The sequence below is a fragment of the Orussus abietinus genome, unplaced genomic scaffold (assembly GCF_000612105.2).
Source record: "Orussus abietinus isolate OABI.00-Male unplaced genomic scaffold, Oabi_2.0 scaffold10, whole genome shotgun sequence".
Taxonomy (NCBI): domain Eukaryota; kingdom Metazoa; phylum Arthropoda; class Insecta; order Hymenoptera; family Orussidae; genus Orussus; species Orussus abietinus.
The window spans coordinates 301,681-321,014 of record NW_019396009.1 but is presented as its reverse complement, the minus strand read 5'-3'; the positions used below and the strand labels follow the sequence as shown (position 1 = coordinate 321,014).

Sequence of the window (19,334 nt, the reverse complement as noted above, 5' to 3'; positions counted from 1 at the left end):
ATTATAATTTAAATGTACGTATCGATAAAACTTAAAATTCGGGTTATCGGAGATACGGTCCTAAGTTCAGTCTGTTAATAACTCTTGATGGGACTAGGAAAAAAAAGTCGTTATGAAACAATTTTTTAATGAAATCAACTTTCCTATGCTTGAAAATATCACGTGAACATTTACAATATCTCTGTGCATCTCTTTTGGTAACAATCAATGCTTTCGTTAATAAAGCATTCTTATCGACGATGAAACTAGATAAAACATTCCGTAGATATTGACAATTTACGAGCTAAGGAGTCTGAACAAAGTTGTCGATCAAGGTCTGAAGATTTTCGCGACACGCGATCTTCTCTAGGGAGTGCACTATTTCGTTAACAATTAGGGACCGACTTTCTCGTTTATCGGGTACCTAAAATTGTACAAACTCTCCGTTGCGTTGTAGAGGTCTTATAGAGTATCGCTTTTCCTAGGGGAGAAGAGAAGTATTATCGGTTTTGAGTCACTGCTGATTGTCATTTTCATCGCTCGGAACCTCGACCTTCCGTCGCGCCTTTTCTAATATCTGTTTCAATTCGGATGATCTCGACGTCTTGTACTGGATAGGGAGGAAACGACTTTAATCGTCTGCTTTACTTAAATAAGAATATATCGTTAACGGTATACTTACGCCGGAAGCATTTCGTGACAAAGTGATCTGGCCGTCCAATCTCCTTCCTTCCGTTTCACCGCAATAGTGCTCCAGTTGTCTTTTCGTCAAACTAAATAGCTCCCCACCTGTCATCTCCTTCAACTGTTTACAGATTCTGTATGGGAAAAAATAATTTGTCGTATTACCGCACCTAGTACCAATATCGTATTAATTTAAATAATTGCAGTCACGCTATGGTTCTGTACTTTTCCGAAAATCCTTTGGCCCGCAGCCAATCTTGGACTTCCCGAGCGGAGGAATACTGATCGATGAACACGTCCGGCGTCTTAACGATGTCTAGATTCCTCTTCTTTTCCCGGAATATCGTCAGAACGTACTTGAGCTCTTCTTGCACTTTATCCTGGCTGGTCATTCCTTGATTAAAATTTGTAACGTGCATTTTGTCAAAGTTGAAAGCATGATCGACTCGGGATGGATTTTATTGATTTTGGAGGAACTTACCTTCACTCGACGACTTATTGCTTTTGGTTGTTCCCGATCTGTTAGCATCCGATAATCTTTCTCCTGGTGGTGGAGGTGGAGGCGGTGGTGGGGGCGGTGGGAAATTTTCCGAAGTCGAGTTCGACGTAGAGCTCGAGTTGCAGGACGTAAGATTGGCATCGGTAACTTTTCCTGGCTCTTGTTTGACTTTCGAGTTGAGAGTTTCCGACAACGAGTAGGTAAAATTGTCGCTACTGCTGTCACTGGAAATACTGGAGTCACCTGCGATTAGTTAATGACTCGTGTTAAATTTAGTGCAACGATTCTTTCGCTCAATTTTGTTAATCCATTTAGTAGGTTCCATTCCTTTTTATTAGTAACATTGCTGCATCCTCGATTGCGTACATGTTATTGCCTTTTTCTATACGAGTAAGTTAACTTCTACGGTGCAGACTAACAAAAAGGATTGACATTTAAAAAAATTCATTCTTCCTCAGTTCATTAGTAAAAAAGAACCAGAGTACTACCGAAAGGTACAGGACTTAAGAAAAAGGTAAATTCACCGGGGAGATATTGGTTAGTAAGTCCGATAGTAGATAAGATTACCCACTCCCGTGATTAACGACGGTTAGTCAATTCGCGAATTTACCTGCAGTTTTGCAAGTGCCAATCTACCGAGTACATTTTTAGAGAATACATTCAATAAGTTCTTAGGCGTGTGCAGACATTTTTCAGCAGTTTGGAAATTTGTATTTCCGACACCCATGCTTAATATCCTGCGGAATTACTTACCGGGGTCACGAAATTCGTGCCGACGACGTTTAGTTTTGGACTTGCTAGCAGCCGATCTCGAATTAGCGGCGCATCTAACCAGAAGCGACAAGAAAACGTTGCTCGAGTTCTTACGAATTGCGGGACCCTTAGGGCAGGATGCTTCGTGGATTTAATCAAACGTTTGAAAGCAGGAATTAAGTCAGACAGATTCGGAATCGTCGGGTCTTCATCCTATCTAAACAATCAATTCCGTCCCCGACAAATTCCAGGCGTACGATCAAATTCAAGGACGAAAGCTAGATTTCCTTGCCCCTTTGAAATGATTGCAATTAAAAAAAAAAAAATACCGATAACCTGCGCATACGACGTTCACACAAAGAGTACGTACAGAGCACGGAATGTCCAATCACGACGAACAATTGTCATGCGGCTGACAAAACTCTCGTGTCGTGTAAACATGTAAGTAATTATATATTTATTAATCAGAGATTTATACATAAATTACAATACAATGAAATACTGGACGGATGATTATTCTCAATCCGTATACGTGAGGCGAGCGAAAGACGTGCAACGAGTACGACCAAAGAAACGCAATTTCAGGGCCAGAAATTTGGGAAACCGGCTCCTCTTTGACTTTTTCTGCACTTCCTTCGACCTAACACGTAATGGAAGACGGGACGCGTTACGAATCTCGGGAATCAAACGGACAATTCTTTCGGCAAAGAAAGTTGACCGATCAAGGCGATGCAATTATTTTTTTATCTCGGTGACAAGGCATCTCCGCTTGCGATTCGCCACAGTCCAGCATCGAGACGTTACATTACACATAGAAGTACTCGACGATACATACACACTCTCCCGCTAATAAGACACAAATCCCCAAAAAATGGACAACGGACAAACAGAGGATCGGACGGATATTATTACAGCTAAATGTATATATTTGTATGACGACGTGTTACGATTTTCGCGGGATCTGCTAAATGATTTTAACGAGTCTGGGTTAGTCAGGCATCGAAATGCGCCGCGAACCTTCGTTAGATAAATACCTAGTTAAATTTGGTTAGACAATACATGTACGATGGCAGTATTCGTGGATCGATGGTTTCCTTGGACACCTTCGAATTTGGGCCGAGTTGACAAGGAAACCAGCGATCCGATAACACGGCCAAACTCTTCTCAGCGATGTTACAAAATCGGACCAATGTGTGAGGTACGCGATAACGAGTGCTGATTTTTTTTTTTTTCAACTATCGATCGACCAATACCATCGAGACCCATTCAATATAAAAAGAAAATAATTTTGTTAATTTGAATTCGTTGGAACATATTTTGCTCGAGCCAGATCGTCCCACGTTAATGAATATATTAATGCACATAGTGCGGGCCAAATATCCGATCGACATTCTCACCCTTTGAAGACACACGTGAGACCGACGAGCACATACGGGACGAATCGATAATTTACAGGGTGCGACATTTATTTCGTAACAAGGCACCCGGAAAAAAAAAATACCCCTCCGTTTTCGCCCGATAACTCTAAGTGGAAAAGGCCTGCCGATGGTAATCGTAACTCGTGGATAAAACTCTTAAGCTAAAACTCGTCCCCCTTGATCGCAAGACTTTGCGTCGAACGTCTCCTAGAACCTTAAGTTCAAGCTAAGACTAATTAAATTCCTTCTCTTTAATTTAAGACTATCATTAATAACTGTCTCTCTCTCTCTGCTCGGTAGTGTCGGCCTTAACGAATGGGATGATATTAATTGCACGCCTCGGTGCGACGCAAAGACTCGACATCCTAATCTCTAATCTGTACACGAGTTAGAACAGCCCGTATTAATTAGCGTTTAAGTTAATGGTAGAATTGCTTTAACCGATCAGTCTAGACGAAACTAGTGCATGTATATTCCTATGTACACCTATAATGAAAAACGTAAGGTTTAAATTAATTAACGGTACCCCCCGAGACACGTGCGAGACTTGAGAACGGCTCGGACACCGTGAAGCTTTCCACCGCATCTCGGACGTCTCTCCGTGCTCTCGGTTCATCGAGGACTTCGGATTTACCTACGTGCAAGCACGAGATCCGGGAACCGCGGGCTTAGAAGTATCGAAATTCACCTTTTTTGCCGAGACGTTCCTTGCGCACCAGATCAGCCGGTGCCGGAGGTGGGATCGTGTACGGACGGTGCGCGGCCTCCGGTCCGGGACTAGTACTGGTGCCTTCGATCTCCGAGTCCTGTTGAATTCCACATACGTTTATAAATCCATTCATTTTTCCAAACGTTAACGGGCGATCTCTTAAGAAATCGGACTCGTCCCCCGTATCACAATGGACGAACGGTTAACCGAACTTTACGACCATTGGGCCTTAATTACGGTCTTTTTAAGGCGATGCCGATAGATCCAGAGTTGCGACACCTTCCCACCTTCCCCCTCTTCCCGTACCCCTCTTTCCCACAGGGAGCATTGTGTCGAAACCTTAACCCGTAGAAAATACCCTATCGACCATTACCCACCTCGTAATTATAGCCGTGCCCCTGTCGCTGGTACCTGCTGGTGTACAGCGGATTGTTGAAGACGTCATTGTCCCCGGCATGAGCCGGGTTGTGCGGCGTGACAATGGTGTGAGGAACATGGGCGACCTGTCCCCTGGAGTTCCTGGCCTTCCACCACTTCCTGCTGTCGTCGAGGATCTCGAGGTACTCTCCCCTGACCACGGTCAACTCCTTGTCGTTGTTGGCGGTTCTGGGATAGGTGACCTGGACGATCTTGGCGTGTCGGGCGACGAGCTCGTCCAGCCAGGCCTCCATGGCCCTCTCTATGCCAGGACCACCCCTGGGGCCTCTCTCTATGGAGTCCACGGAAATGTCGCTGTGGGCCCTGCTCTGCTCGACCCTTTCCCTGTCCTCCCTCCCGTAGATCTCGGCAGGGCCGTAGTTCCTGTCGAAGTACTCGTTGCTGCGTTCCTCCCTGGTCTCGTACTCCAAGTAGTCGCTACTGTAGTGAGACTCCTCCACCTCCCTGTGGTTGTAGTAGGAATCGCTCGGTTGCTCGGGAAGGTCATCCCTTTTCTGCTTGTCGGCGTTCAGGAGGGAAGCCAGGTGATCGTGGTCTCGGTCTTCGGGGACCGGGTACTCCGGAGACCATCCGTCCATGAAGATGGGATGGTAAGGGGGAACGTGGCCCTTCCACTGGTCCCTGGGGATCAGCCACGTGTCGCCCAGGGAGTGCCAGAGCTCCGTCTCCTTGCTGGTGACGCAATTCATGAGGAGGTTCACGGCCTCCCTGGTCAACAGGGGCGAGACCACCTTGCTCGGCAGGTTGGGGTCGTAGTTGGTGTCGTGGGAGGCGTCCACGATCAAGGCCAGTGGGGTGAACAGGAAGTGCACCAACTCGGGCGCGTTCGGGTCGTGTATGTGGGCCTTGAGCTTCGCCAGGAGATTGAAGGACAGCTTGAATTTCTGGAAGATGTCGATAAACTCCATCTCCGGGGGCGGCTTGGCTCGCATCGTCAGCATCCCGTCGCCGAGGTTCCTCTTCTTCGACTTGCGGTTTCGCCGCCTGCGTTCCAGCTCCCTGGACGCGGCCGCTGCATGCTGCAGGCGGGCGATGAACTTCTCGATATCGTCGAAACAGTGGTTGAGGATCGTCACGTCTCGCTCGTATTTCTCCGAAGACGTGGAGGACACCTCATCGTTGTTCTCCTCGCCTTGTCCGTTGTCTGCAAATGGACGTTCGATTATTTTCTTTTTTCCTTTTCTCTAATTTCAGGTATCGAATCTACGACTAAGAAGGAAAAGAATAGTCACTGTTCGCGGCGTTGAAAGCTGAAACTTGTTCCCGAACGTTGACCCCGTTTAGGGGAGGTTCCGGCGGGGGTAACGCCGGTGGGGGAGGAATCTGGCCCCTGGGACCTCTGGGTGAACCCCCGGGCACCAGTTTGCCCATCTGCAACATCTTCAGATCCTCGACGAGGTCTTGGGCCGACACGCTTTGGCACTGGAAGATGTGCATCTCCGCTCGCTGGCCGGAAGAGCTGTCGTCGGCCACGGTGAACACCAGAATGTTGTTGTACATCTCCATGGGATCGCGGGACGTGAAGGCGGTCGGCTCTTGGATCAACGAAGCCGGGAATCTCTCCATGACGGCCTGGAGAACGGATAACGCTTCGTTAGCGGCCTGGCTCCCACGAGAGTAAGTAAAAACGCGCCTTAGGTTCTCTCGCCGAAGGTCTACACGAACGTATCAACGCGTTATTGCTAGAGATCATCGAATGCACGACTGGCGTCGAGGATATCGCTTTACCCCGGTCTCGTTGTCCATGATGAGGACCCAATTGCGCTCCAGGCGCAGTTGCATCTTCTGGCTCCAAATGCCGTTGCTCTTTTCGAGCTGCAACAGACGTCTCATGCCATCGGCGGGATAAACGATTCCCGTCTCCTTCGTGACCGTGAACGTCGCCAAATGCTCCATCATGTAGGTCGGTTCCGATCCCCCGCCTCTGCCGTCGGAAGTGCTGGGTGGTCCGCTCGAGCCGCCATCTTGGAATCATACGCGAACACGGATGAATTACGACTAATAAATCGCTTTCCTGCCTTCGTTAAGAGCGGAGAAAGTCGTAAAGGTACGAGCGACACTTCGCGAATAACTCTTTGGGCTCGGTCAGAGAGATTTAGAAAGCATCGCGTAGTGGAAAATAGTTAATTGTTTATAGTCGAGTCTACTGGATTACCTTTGTTATAGGGGGATGATCCGTGGCCGCTGCTGTAGTACGGCATCGTTCCTCGAACCGTCTATCTATACGAACTGAAACGAAAGAAGACGTTACCTCGACCGAACGCATTCGGTGTTTTTATGAATTGCGCGTCGTTCCTCCGGATTTGTTTGCCAAGACGTGGAAAGTTCATTTACCGCGCCAGCTTGACAAATGACAGCCGAGTCGGGAGAGATTAGTTTCGCCGACGCGGCAAACAAAATCGGAGCGCCGAATTTCGGGACTTTTTACGCGGCGAGCAATTAATCGGCGGTAATCAGCCGGGGATTGTATTTCTGTCGCGGATCCTCCGCCGACAGGGACTTAGTCACCTGTCTTCGCACGGCTATGATTACCGGCGTCAGATTCTGCCCGACCGCTTGGACTTTACAATGAGTACTCGACATGAATAGCAATCAGCATCGCATTCACTGGCCGGCCTAAGGCGTTGTACTCCGTGGCGAGAATCCGACGAGGACTCGCTGGAAAAGGGAGAAAACAAGGAGGGAAATGTACTTAGGAATAAAAAGAGGAGAATTTAGAATCACGAAACGTTCCTCGTACGTTTTCGACACTTTCTCCCCGCTTCGTCGGTGGCACTCCACTTTGCCCGGTGGCCGATAAAGCACCGTGACAAAGTGCGTCTCAAAGTGGAATTTCTAATTGCACCTAGCTTCTCGTAAGCCCCGAAACTGTCCGCGAGAAACGTTTGTTATATTTTATTCCACCTTTTCGAGCAACGTCCGCGCGTGGCTCCGCACGAAAAATGCGAAGAATTGCGTAAATAAACGCAGAGGGGCCCAAGTTGTGCCCCGTGCATTAACTCTGCGTAAATTACGCGCAAACGTGCGCTCCAAACGGGATGCATTTTCTCCCGAATGCGAAACAACCGTTGTATCGGCCCGATTCGCAGTTCCCGTTGAAGAAGCTGAGCACGGTAATGGCGCTTCCGCGCGCACAATCGCAGCCAACGATACGGCAATTTTATTATTTAACGACGAGTCCCGTCGCCGTTCTCCGTTGGCGTATAAGCGGCGTGTCAAAGTACTGGGTCAGAAGGCCGTATTCGGAGGAACGAAAGTGGCCTAACTCGGTGAAATGAAATTCCTCGGGCCTAATGTGTCCGCCGGCACCCGTCCGGAATGCAGACGTTCCTCGGTGCCGAAATTTCGATCCTAATCGAACCGGGCTAATCGAAGTCGGCCGACCCAGGGGGCGACGAGCAAAAATCGGTCCTGGCCTTGCGGAAGTGCCGATAGGATTTTCTTCCGGGGATATCGAGGAAGACCGGGGGATAAATTTTCCCAAGAACCGATCGATATTTCGAGGAGTTTCGGTCTCCACGGCCCAAAAGCCATTAACGTCCCTTATAAAGGCAGCGCGCTCGGTTTTCAATTTGCCCGCGCCGCGTAATGGCTAAGTTAGTCCAGAATGGAGTCGGTCTGGGAATATGGAACGTTTCGCCATTATCTTCAGCGAAATAGGCATGCACTTAAGCGCTTTTTGCGGGATTAAGCGACTGGGCAAATTCGCGTAAAGCCACTCTTGCGTCCTGCACTGAATATTTGTGTAATTGGCGTGTCCGACCGCTCGCTACCGAGGAGTGTCGCCGCGGACGGTGGGATCCCGGGGTCTCGATTTTCGCTTTCTTTTTCCGGGCCCGACCGTCCCGTAATTCCCGAAACCGGTAATTATCATATGAAATACAGTGAAAGCCCGCGGCAACCTTCTTAACACTCGCACGCGCGCGGAATGTGAAATCCTAAAATTCCTCCCGAGAAAATTACCCGCGAGGAACTTCGAGTGCGCCTCTCCCGCGACCGTGCAAACGTCGCTCTCTGTACACACGCGAAGTGCGCGAATACGGTATCTCGACGCCGGGACTCGATCCTCTCGAGCTGCCAATTTTGGAAAAGCAATATCCGCGCGTTATCGACGGGGAGGGTGGTGTCTCTTATCGCGTCCTTTACGACGCGCCGTGGGTCGCGCCTCGATCAAGGAAGAATTACGCGTACTCTCCCGTTCGGGAATAATGACGTCGGTAATGGGTTTCCTGGAATATCGGCAATTATTAAGTCGTGATAGGACCCGAGTGGGACCCGGAGATAAACGTCGAGATGTGGAGCACCTCGCGTAGGCGACGAGCATCGAGTACTTCGAGATCGTATTGCCGCGTAATTTATACGGCGTGACGTAAAACCTCTTAATACGGTGTACTTTGTGTGGCCCCTTAATGAAGATTAGAATTAAAAAAAAAAAAAATAACCGATAATGGTCGGCCGCATAATGCGCGGATAAGGTTTCCACGCACGATGAGGATTTATGACTCATGCGAGTCTCGCGCAAAGTCGCCGTTAACCCACCTGATTTTATCATTTTGGAGTGAAATATAGGAAACATTTGTGAGCCGCAATTTTTCTCATCCTTAATTACTTTATTTTTCAGATCGAGCCTGGGGTCACGGGAGGAGGAAACCGGACGTCCGACATCGCCTCGATATTCGCCGAAGCTAAAATAGAGACGTCGTCGAGCCGATACTGTATACGGAGTCATACGAGCGTCTAATTAAATATACCGCGCACGTACGACACTCCATGGAGTGGGATTCGCCAGGACGCCTACGAACGACGCGTCGCCTTTTTGCAATCTACTGAAACATTCGCCGTGGAAAATGTCGCGATATGGCCGGAACGTCCGAGGGAAGAGCTCCGTCGATTTGTCCCTTTCGAGTCTTGAAGCGAAACGAGACGTATCCTCTCAGAAGAATGGTAATAAGGTTTAACAAGGGCCAAGAGGTGGGAAAAAAAATGTAAAGCACTGTTCTTTACAGCACCCTGAACAACCGGTGCACCGTCGTCGCGACTATCGTAACGACGTTACCGTAATAAACGCCAGGGTGTAACAAATATGAATAACAATGAGAGGAAACGGAGACCTCTCTCTGTACAGTTTCGAGTGACGGGTGTCTGTACACTGGCGGTCATGAATGGCGTCCTCGTGTACATGGTGCAGCCTGGGGGTGGTAACATAAACGTAACATAAAAAACGAGCTAGAGAACTTATGTACTTGCGGTACCTGATGTATAATAAACTGTAAAATAATTAATGTAATAAAGCAACTTATTGAATAATAACAATGAGTACATTTAATTAGACGAGCATGTCTAGCAAACCCTCTAATCGCCTATTCCTGATCCTTGAAAATCACTCGTAGGATCAAAAACAGGATCATATGACAACCGAGGAGGTGGCACGGTGTTTCTCCCGAGCAAAAATTTTAGGGGTTGAAATTTCCGATTTCTAACAGGAACATAGGATAACCGAGGAGGTGGCACGGTGTTTCCCACGGTCAAAAATTTTAGGGGTTGAAATTTCCGATTTCTAACAGGAACATAGGATAACCGAGGAGGTGGCACGGAGTTCTCCCGAGAAAAAATTTTAGGGGTATTTCCGATTTCTAACAGGATCATAGGACAGCCGAGGAGGTGGCACAGGCAAAAATTTTAGGGGTTGAAATTTCCGATTTCTAACAGGATCATAGGACAACCAAGGAGGTGGCACCGAGTTTCGTGCTTTAGATCTACGAGTGATTTTCAAAGATCAGGAATAGGAGATTAGAGGGTTTGCTAGACATGCTCGTCTAATTAAACGTACTCATTGTTATTCTTTAATAAGTTGCTTTATTACATTAATTATTTTACAGTTTATTATACATCAGGTACCGCAAGTACATAAGTTCTCTAGCTCGTTTTTTACGTTACGTTTACGTTATCACCACCAGGCTGCACCATGTACACGAGGAAGCCATTCATGACAGCCAGTGTACATGCACAACGAGGCCTAACGGTAAAGAGACAATTATTTGTGCATTCCTGGGTAGAAATGCAGACGAGCGTCCATTGGCGACGTCGAGCTTTCGGCCGATTTCGAATTAACGACGTCGGCCGCAAAGTAGTCCCCGATCGATCGCGAGAACTCCGAGTCGATTCTCCCGCGTCGAGTGAAACCGCATAGAGGAGGTCGCGTATCGACTCGGGGAGAATTTCTCGGGACTATTTATTCGTCTCTCCTCGGCGACTCGACGACATCTACCCCGAGGAGGAAAGGCGTCGGCCGGCGTTCCCCGAACGATCGTAAGATCGCTTTCACTGACTTCCGCTAGCGATCTCCGTTAGAGCCGCGATAATTGCACGCGTAATGCGGTCCCCTTTCTTCGCCGACTCTGTCCATAATAACCATCGATAATTATACCCCCCAGGGAGCGTCAATTAGGGCCGGGCCATAATTACCGGAAAAAACGAGCCGATCGAGCTAGCCGCGGCCAATCTCCTCCCGGTGCACCCTCCAAACAGGCGCGAACCATAAAACAGCGAAACGAGACAATTCCAGCCGCCGATCGCGGAAAATCTTCCGGATTAATACGAAAGGTTTTGCAAAGGGTAGGCCCATCTTTCCTCCGGGAGATTTCTCATGGCGGACAATTTTCAGGGAGAAGAGGGAACTTTGGGTTTAATTTCCCTGGGAGCTCGGCGACGGAAGGGGGGAGGAGGTCGCTCGTCGCCGAGGTAAAGACGTACCCGAGAGGTGTACCTGCCGAGGCTGGGTGCTCGAGAGCGGAGAAAAGTTGAACCGAGGGAAGGGAGGGAACGGGAGGAGGCTCGGTTGTGCATTCGAGTTAAGTTACCGAGGTAACTCGTTTTCAGACCCAGCTCGGCGTTCCGGACATTCTTCGGCCACGCATCGAATTCCGGATTCGCCTCGATCCCGGCCCGTCGATCTCTCGTCGACCGAAATAACCCCCGGATGCCGTCGGGATTTTCCTAATTCCTCGGAATTGGCGCGAAACGAGGGAAAGCGGCGGGAAAAGCTTCCCGAAACCCAGGGAGGGTCGGGAACCTAACGGGACGCCGAACGGCGCGAGCAGCTCCGAGAAGATCCGATCGAAAAATATTTTGCTCCTCGCTGGAAGATTTTTCTACCGCGGCTAGAAGAGTCGGAGGTTGCGAAAGACAGATCTCGAGGCATCGTCCGACATTGTACGATTACGCGTCGCGGCATTGTCGGGATCTGCATCGGAAATATGCACTCGACGTCCTTGCGGTCCGCACCGCAGCGCGCGGCTCATTCCGCCCCGCTTGCGACATGGCGCACGATTTGCATGGGGCATTTCCAGAAAGCAACGGCACGTTTGACCGACCATCGGCACGACTCGACCCGACCGAGTGGCGGAAACTCTCCGGCGAGAGGAAACCACGAGGTAAGATTGAAGATCCGCTCGCGTTTACAACTATGTAATTGCGCCTCGCCGGTAAATACACCTACCGCTACTCGCATTACTCCCGAGGCCCCGAGATACGGTAACGATCGTAGCCGTAATTACGAAAATCTCCGCAAAAATAGCCCCGAGTTATCGACGCTGACCTGTAACGGGCGTCATTAAGGGAGCATTAAGGAAGCCCGAGATGCCCCGACGCTCGTGCCTCTCGAAAACGCGAACTTAAATCGCGATTAGAGGCAAAAGGACAACGTCGACGAGAATTAATTAAATCAATGCCTCAATGGCCGGTCAACGAAATCGAGGACACGCCTCGGTAGCCCGAGAGATTCCCGTTCCCACCGAGTCGATAAATCGAGCGTTGAAGCGCTTTGAAAGGGTGTAAACGGTGGCACGAGTGCGGCAACAATTGGCATTGCGCCATTCAATGGGAATACAGGTTTGACGGTTAACTCGATCGCGAAGGGAACGCCCGCGGTGCGAGGTCCATTTTTATCGGTCGATTACGAGCTAATATCGCGATATATATATATATATATATATATATATATATTAAATCGGGAACGATTCCCCTCGTCAATGGCGCGCCTTCTCGTTTTCGTTGCGTCTTGGGGTCGACGTCGGGGATCACCGGAACGGCCGAGAGGAAATCGTTTCGCCGGTTGTTAGCGGGCTGTAATTTTATGCCGATAATACGGATCTCGTGTCGTTAAATCGACGATACGTCGGACATCGGCCGACAGAGTCGACGAGGCGGGACTGTAAACGGACCTCGAAATTGCCGCCTCAGAGATGTTATGCAAAACCGCGCCCTGGGGACGTCGGCGTGGCCGAGCGCGTATCCTTTGATTATTTATAGAGAAGCGATCGCTTTTGGGGCAAGAACCGATAACCCGAGACAAGCCGAGAGGAATTTCCGTCTTAAGGTCGGCCCTTTTTCGCCTTTTTCGACCGACTCCGCTTTAAGGGGCAACTGTAAAACCGGCCCTAAGTTATAGCGCCGAGGCACGCTCTACGGGACCGGTGCCACGTATCGAAAGATGCTCCTTCCTGTAATTTCATCTCTTGTCTCTCATTTTGCGTTCATAAACACTTCGGACTGTATAAAGAAGGCATGCGGCCTAACGGTAAACTCGCATTCGTTCCGAGAATCATTTTAATCTCGCGATTATCACGGCGCGGGGGACAAGAAATCCCGAGGTTCCCATTCCGCGATTATCATTACCTTCTCTTGATGTTATTTTATTTCGGTACTCTCTCGGTTTACGTGATTCTACGGGACACGATCTCGTCGATGCGTTCTTTCCCCGCTCGACTCGGGTGGCGCGGAATATTTTTTTTTTATTTTTTCGCGTTACGTGCAAAAATCGAAGAACTTTCCGCCCTCTTGAGGAGTGAATTACGAAGAACCGCCGTCGTTAAAACGGAAAATTATGCCCCCTATAAAAATTTTTCTCTGCCGTATATCGACGTTGACGTTAGGTGACGGTAAAATAGTCGAACAATTACGGTGGCGCGTTGGACCGATATGCGAGGGCGCAAAATTAAAGTTGACTTTGAATCGTCATAAGAAGGGGTTATTTAAGTAAGCAGCGCGTGCAGACGTAAATCCGGGGGTATATCGGCTGGATAAAAAAATAAAGGATAAACGGCAATACGCCGGGGCGGGGGGAAGAAATTCGAGCGCGGAATGCGAGGCGGAGTAACCGCGAGTGCTCGAGCGACGTCGTTTGCGGATCGAAGGGGCGTCTTCGATTTCAAAAAGGAAGCCGAGATGAAAACGGCAAATATTCGATCCCGTCGACCGCAGAGATTCGTCGCGTCCTCTTGCCAGGCAAATCTCTCGTTGCGACTGCGAAACATCCGCGGCCTTGAACATCCTCGAGGAATGCCATTCACCGCAACGAACGGCTTGGATCCGGGAATACCGACGTGCAGGGTGCAATTAACCGCCACGAAAAAAAGACTAAATCCACCTTGAAATATTCGTAACCAAGTCAGGAGCGTTATTAACCCTCGCGCCCCTCCGAGAATTTTTCTCCTCCCTCTGTCTCGCGCGCGCCGCAATTGCATTTCCTATCGGAGCGAATGCAGTTTCTCGCGTCAACGGCGAGCGTTAGAAAAAAATCCCTCCCGCAAAAGTTGTTCGGGACGATGTCAGGAATAACTTTTATCCGACATGTTTCTCGACGCGACTGACGGTTGAATCGGAAAACCGCATTTTCTCGGGCTAATCGACTCGTCCGAGATTAGGCAAGGGTTTTTGAAAACCGGGCCGGAACACCTCGTGGGAGTAACGGGGGCGGGCATTATTGATTTTCTTTTTTGTCGTCCGCGTCCTTGGCTTCTTTACGACATCAAGGTTTATGGAGGTAGACACGCCTCGCGAGAAGAATTGGACCTGGGAATGCAACGTGACGTAATGGCATTGCCTTGCCTCACCACGAGGTCCTCTAAGAAGTAACTCCGACGACCGAGAGCCCACTTTCGCGGCTTTCGTGCAACACGGCGGGACGATTCGTCACAAATCTGCCACCATGGATTCAAACCTTCTCATCGATTTTTTTCCTTTCCTCTTGGAGCGTTTAACGCGGTTCGCGGCGACGACGCATCCCTTCCTGCGAGGCGCGAGTAGATTACCGTAAAGTAGGACGTTCTAGTGTTGGCGTGTGGTAAACATACAAAGTGCAATAAACGTCCGCCGAGTATTATTCATGGGTAGGCATTATTGCCGGCAAATTTGCCAAGCAAATTAACACATTGGCCAACGCGAGTCCCGCGGAGACGAGTCGATCGGATGCGGCATCTTTGTTTTTAAACGCGCCACGTATGCCCACCGTTAACTACGCCGCGTAATTACTCAATCGAATCCAATGACTCAACGGAATCCCATGTCGGATGCGTAATTTAGGTACGCGGAGGAGGTTGCACCTGGCCGCGGCGCAAGTCTCAGTTTCTCTTTGATAAGTTTTTCCTATCGTTATCTCCCAGGTCGTCCATTACCCGCTCGGACTCTGCGAGTCCCTCGGCGGTAAAACGCCCGGGTATCCTTAAAACCGGCACTATTAGCTGCAATTTACAGTTTTGTCGATTAGCACGAAGGAAAAATGCAAAGCCGTGAAAGTCCGAGCGAGAATATCGGAAAATGCTCTCGAGGCAGGAATGCCATTACGCCGTGTGGAGGGTTTTCAGGATACTCCGGTGGATGGCATACAAACTCGAATTTCCGAATCGGCGATTTTTCCCACCGACTCCACGTCCGGAGATTTTCGAAAATCCCGGACCGCGGTTCCGTGGGAACGACCCAGATAGGAGCGGGCAAATGCGGACCGATTTGCTAGATAGCAAGGTAGAATAGCCCATTAAATCAGACTTTTCCTCTCGCGGAATCTCTCTCCCTCTCTCTTTCTCCGCGTGTAACCGCGTATAACTCGATAATCGAGCCGGCGGACACAATTGCGAGACTCCACACGCAGAGCAAATGGCAAATTGGCGAAGAATCTCGCAAGCTCGCGCGAAAGCGACCGCTTTGGAGCGACTTTTCCTCCCCGGAGACGGAAAATCATTCCGGCGGGACTTTTTCCGGAAACGTAGGTAGGGGAAAAAAAAAATCTCCCATTTGCGGGGAAACCGATCTCGAAACTCGCATTTGCCTATGCACCGAGTCGAGAAGTCGACGATCCCATTCAAGATCTCGCGCCTCGGAGCCGGAGCTACCGGTGCAATGTACTTTCTACGAATAAAACAACGTGGAAACACTTTCATGACCACTCCGAAGCAGGAAGGCTCGCCCGAGCGGCGACGTGGACGAACTGGAGTGAAAAGTAATCCCGTGGAATGCGACCTATCGAGGAAGAGACCGAACTTCGATTCGGAAGTGCACCACTGTGGAGAACGAAGCGGACGCGCGGTCTAGGATTTCGCTCTGTGGCTTTTATCGGAAATTGACCGATTAGACGATCCCTCGAAAGACTCGTCGTCTTTCCGACAGGTTCCCCTCTCCCCTTTCGCGCGTTTCTTCGTTTTTTATTCCCGCGTTGTCCGGGGTCGCCCGAGGAAAAACGATGCACCGCAAAGGCCCGCCGATGCAAGTGCAGATAAGATTAAGCCGCCTTAGCGTTATCTCGAAAACGGTGGATTTCTCAGGGGCCGTCGTTTCAAGGAAAGGTCGGAATATTTCGAACCGTCTTCGCCGGGCGAAAGAGTTTCGCTCGATGGTAAAAGTTATCGTTAGAAGGCGCACTGGGCGAAACGCAAATGCCGCCCTCCCCGTTTTATTACCGACAGGTATTTTTATTATTTCTTATTATGCAGATTGCCCCGCACGGGGCAACTTATATTTCCTTTCTAAAGCTTAAACGACCTTCCCGGGTTCCGAAGCTGAGTCGCGTGGCCGCGGAAAATCTCCGGAGCCTTCCGTTTTTCTTCATTTTCCCGGCTGGTCCGCGAAATCGAGAATCGCCCGGCCACCTCGGCCTGATTTCGCGTTCTGACCGATTGCAACATTGACCTTGACATTGCAAATAACGTCGGTTGGTAAATCATCGGCTGGAAAGTAGCGTGACGACGAGTATTCCGAGAAACCATCGAGCACGGACAGGTGACGAGAGTGCAACGTTATCGGGCGATTTCCTGAAAAATTCTACGGCCTCCGGGGCCTCGATCTTCGGGTGAAACTTTTCACCCCCGCCTCCGTCCAGCGAACGTTTTCACTCAAACTTCTCTCGCCCTTAATCTCCACTTTTCGCGAATCCGTTTACCCGCTCTTCGGATGATAATAAGAATCGAAGAAACGCTCGCCCACGCGCCACTGCGCCAGGAGAAAATCACATTCCGTCCAAGGAACGCCCATAAATTCCCGCGGTGAGGCCGAACCACCTGTTGAGCGTTCCTGCCGACCGGGACTCCGAAAAGGATCCGCACACTGGTCGACTCTTCGAACGATACGCGACGCTTCACCCTCGAATTTACGAGGTTTACCGAAGTTCTAGTCGAGTCGAGTCGAGGAGTGTTTACACGCGCGCAGGTCCGGAGAACGTTGACGCCACAGTCCCTGCACCGCCGCAGGTATTCCGCAGGTATTTGGCAGGTATGTGGCAGGTAACCTCGGACGGTTTGTGCAACGATGCCCGGTCGTGCCGTGGAGGATCCTCCGGCGTGAACCGCACAGGTGTTCGACCCCAGAAAAGGCGACGTGGGTGCGGGCGTGAACCCGTTCTCGTGTGCACGCACCTTTATTGTCAGTCTCCGCACGTAACATTCCACGGGATTGCCCCACCACTCGCGTTACTCGCGTTAAATGCGCCTCCTGGTTCGATGCCGCTAATCGTGCTGGCCGCGAATCGAGATGCGCCCGGTCCTTGTTTATGCGCCGATCGGCGGAGCAAACGGAGCGGTAACGGGGCCCACACTCCTCGAGAGCACATAACCTAATTCCCGGGCGACCACATTTCGGCTCGGGTATGCCAGGAAATCGGAGAACCGGGAACGTATCGATCGACGATTCGCGGACGGTTTAAGCGAAGCGAGTCGACGCCTGTCGGCGTCGCTCGTCGCGTCGACGCGAAAAGAAACTCGCGAGATCCGTGAATCGGCCGGAGGGCTCCGGGCGTGGACTCGATCGCGGTCGATAACGACCTCGGTGGATTATCGGAAATCGAGAGGGGAAAAGAGTCGAGGGTCGGCGAGGTTTCGATACTCACCTATTTACAGGGTCAGAAGGGACGCAGAGGTCTTCGGTGGACCTAAGTCCCGCTCATCCTCGACTGGAAATACCTGAACCACTGCTCGTTACCTGCGGCTCGGCCCCCCTCCGGCGTACCTGACCGCCCGACGTCACTTTCTAGCACGCTCGACGCCGATTGGCCGGCCTGGTCCACCCCGCCCGCCGGATCCAACGGAATTGTCCGTCCCGGCCAGTGGCGTACTCGCCCCATCGGAAACCGGGACCAAGGGGCGCGCGCTCTCCTAATAACGTCGTTTCCGATATGGATTTTCTTTTTCGATTGGCGTACCATGTTCACTTTAGAAAAAATCTTTCGAATGGACAGTCGTCAAGAAAAATATCTTTAGATTTTTGGCCACCGGTTGAAAAACGGCAAAGGTACGAGCCGAAGTGGGGACGGTCTTTCCTACACTGCCGTTGCCGCCATGTTGAATTATCGTATGGCTTGCTCCGCGCGATGAGCGAATCTCACTTGGAGCCGGATTAAACGAGGTGTGCCGCATCTCTCGATTTATTTGTAGTTCCCGGATTACAAGAATCTACTTTTCAAGACTGGTCTTTTTAATTACTTAACGGGATCTTATGCAAAGGCTGTTAACATCTATTCTTTCTTTGTATCTTAAATGAATAGGTTACCGTTGTAATTGAAAACGGCATAAATTATTGCGCTTCCGATTATATTCGCACAGCTAGCATACAAGGACGCAGATGTTTTTCCCTCGGAGTAGTTTTAGATAACATTAAATATGTATAATACTACAGACGTTAACAATTTATTTAGACATCATTTTCAAAATCTTTCGGGTTTTTGCGGGACAGGCGGTGATGTTCCTTCTCTGCCACATCTATTATTAAATACGTAATTACAAAGGCTGCAAAAGAAAAAGAATATTAGCATTACGAATAAAAACTCTATGACGCGGTTTATGTAATGATATTAAATGAAGGCAAGGATCGCTTTACTAACGTGGAACAACTCGTAATACGCTATCCTTAAATCGGCGGATGATATTTGGTATACTATGAGATATTAGTCCCGCAAAAGGTTTTTGTTCGTGTGGGCTGATTCGGAAAGTTACGATTCCGTATATTTTGTGTAGATTTCCAAATTCCTTTCCCATAGTGAAATTTGTCTGAAAAAAATCGAAAGTTGGCAATAAATATTAGTTGTTAAGGCAATTTATTTTAAACGTATGTTTTGTAAATGTGAACAGCTCGGTATTGAATTTCATATTATCCGATATTATGTAAGATGACGTCAAAGTCGATCAATAGTCGTATTTAAGAAAAGCAAATTATCAAAATTCGCCCAAAAAACTATACATTAAATTATGTAACCACGCGATTACCCACCTGCGTCGTCGACGTTCAGTGCAGACAATTTTCCACAACAATCGAAGATAGACGACGGGTTAAAAATACTATGGACCCGTAGGTTATGTCTTCCTTAGAACGGGCAGTATTGCACGAGGAAGAGCAATGCAACGACATTTCATCCAATTGGCTGGCTCTACAAGAAAGTAACGCATATTCGCGAACCGCCCAATTTCCAATCCAATTCGCTTCCATTTTCAAACGATATTTCGATTGGTCGGTCCAGGAATAATTCTCACGAATTGGAAACGGATTCAAAAGCAATTGGCGACGGCATCGCGCGCAGCGATGACGTAAATAATTC

General features: G+C 49.4%; 2 protein-coding genes across 3 annotated transcripts; both read right to left on the bottom strand.

Moving 5' to 3' along the window:
- Positions 1–110: 110 nt before the first annotated feature.
- LOC105699771 (epidermal growth factor receptor kinase substrate 8) lies at positions 111–17,747 on the bottom strand. 2 transcript variants are annotated; one of them, XM_012425055.1, is made up of 11 exons: positions 17,634–17,747; positions 6,636–6,709; positions 6,209–6,444; positions 5,713–6,052; positions 4,420–5,624; positions 4,022–4,139; positions 1,916–2,056; positions 1,145–1,405; positions 889–1,057; positions 662–797; positions 111–589 (listed from the first exon to the last, which is right to left on the bottom strand). In XM_012425055.1, exons 2-11 carry the CDS (start codon positions 6,679–6,681, stop codon positions 494–496), a joined length of 2,748 nt encoding a protein of 915 aa, XP_012280478.1. In that variant the 5' UTR covers positions 6,682–6,709; positions 17,634–17,747; the 3' UTR covers positions 111–493. The 2 variants fall into 2 exon arrangements, with proteins under 2 accessions (XP_012280478.1, XP_012280479.1); XM_012425056.1 differs by lacking the exon at positions 1,916–2,056.
- Positions 17,748–18,149: 402 nt separating this feature from the next.
- Positions 18,150–19,140, bottom strand: LOC105699709 (cytochrome b-c1 complex subunit 8). Its single transcript, XM_012424911.2, has 3 exons — positions 19,010–19,140; positions 18,624–18,789; positions 18,150–18,528 (listed from the first exon to the last, which is right to left on the bottom strand). The coding sequence occupies exons 2-3, from the start codon at positions 18,775–18,777 to the stop codon at positions 18,434–18,436; spliced, it is 249 nt and encodes an 82-aa protein (XP_012280334.1). The 5' UTR covers positions 18,778–18,789; positions 19,010–19,140; the 3' UTR covers positions 18,150–18,433.
- Positions 19,141–19,334: the final 194 nt, after the last annotated feature.

What these genes read in the sequence shown, in the direction of transcription:
- LOC105699771 (XM_012425055.1), bottom strand. Translation starts at nt 6,681, where the DNA reads ATGCCGTACTACAGCAGCGGCCACGGATCATCCCCCTATAACAAAG. An exon ending in TCATGGACAACGAGACCGGG is followed by an intron (nt 6,053 to 6,208) that starts GTAAAGCGATAT and finishes TCCGTTCTCCAG; the next exon opens with GCCGTCATGGAGAGATTCCC. An exon ending in CAATAAGTCGTCGAGTGAAG is followed by an intron (nt 1,058 to 1,144) that starts GTAAGTTCCTCC and finishes ATTTTAATCAAG; the next exon opens with GAATGACCAGCCAGGATAAA.
- LOC105699709 (XM_012424911.2), bottom strand. Translation starts at nt 18,777, where the DNA reads ATGGGAAAGGAATTTGGAAATCTACACAAAATATACGGAATCGTAACT. An exon ending in CGTATTACGAGTTGTTCCAC is followed by an intron (nt 18,529 to 18,623) that starts GTTAGTAAAGCG and finishes TTTCTTTTGCAG; the next exon opens with CCTTTGTAATTACGTATTTA.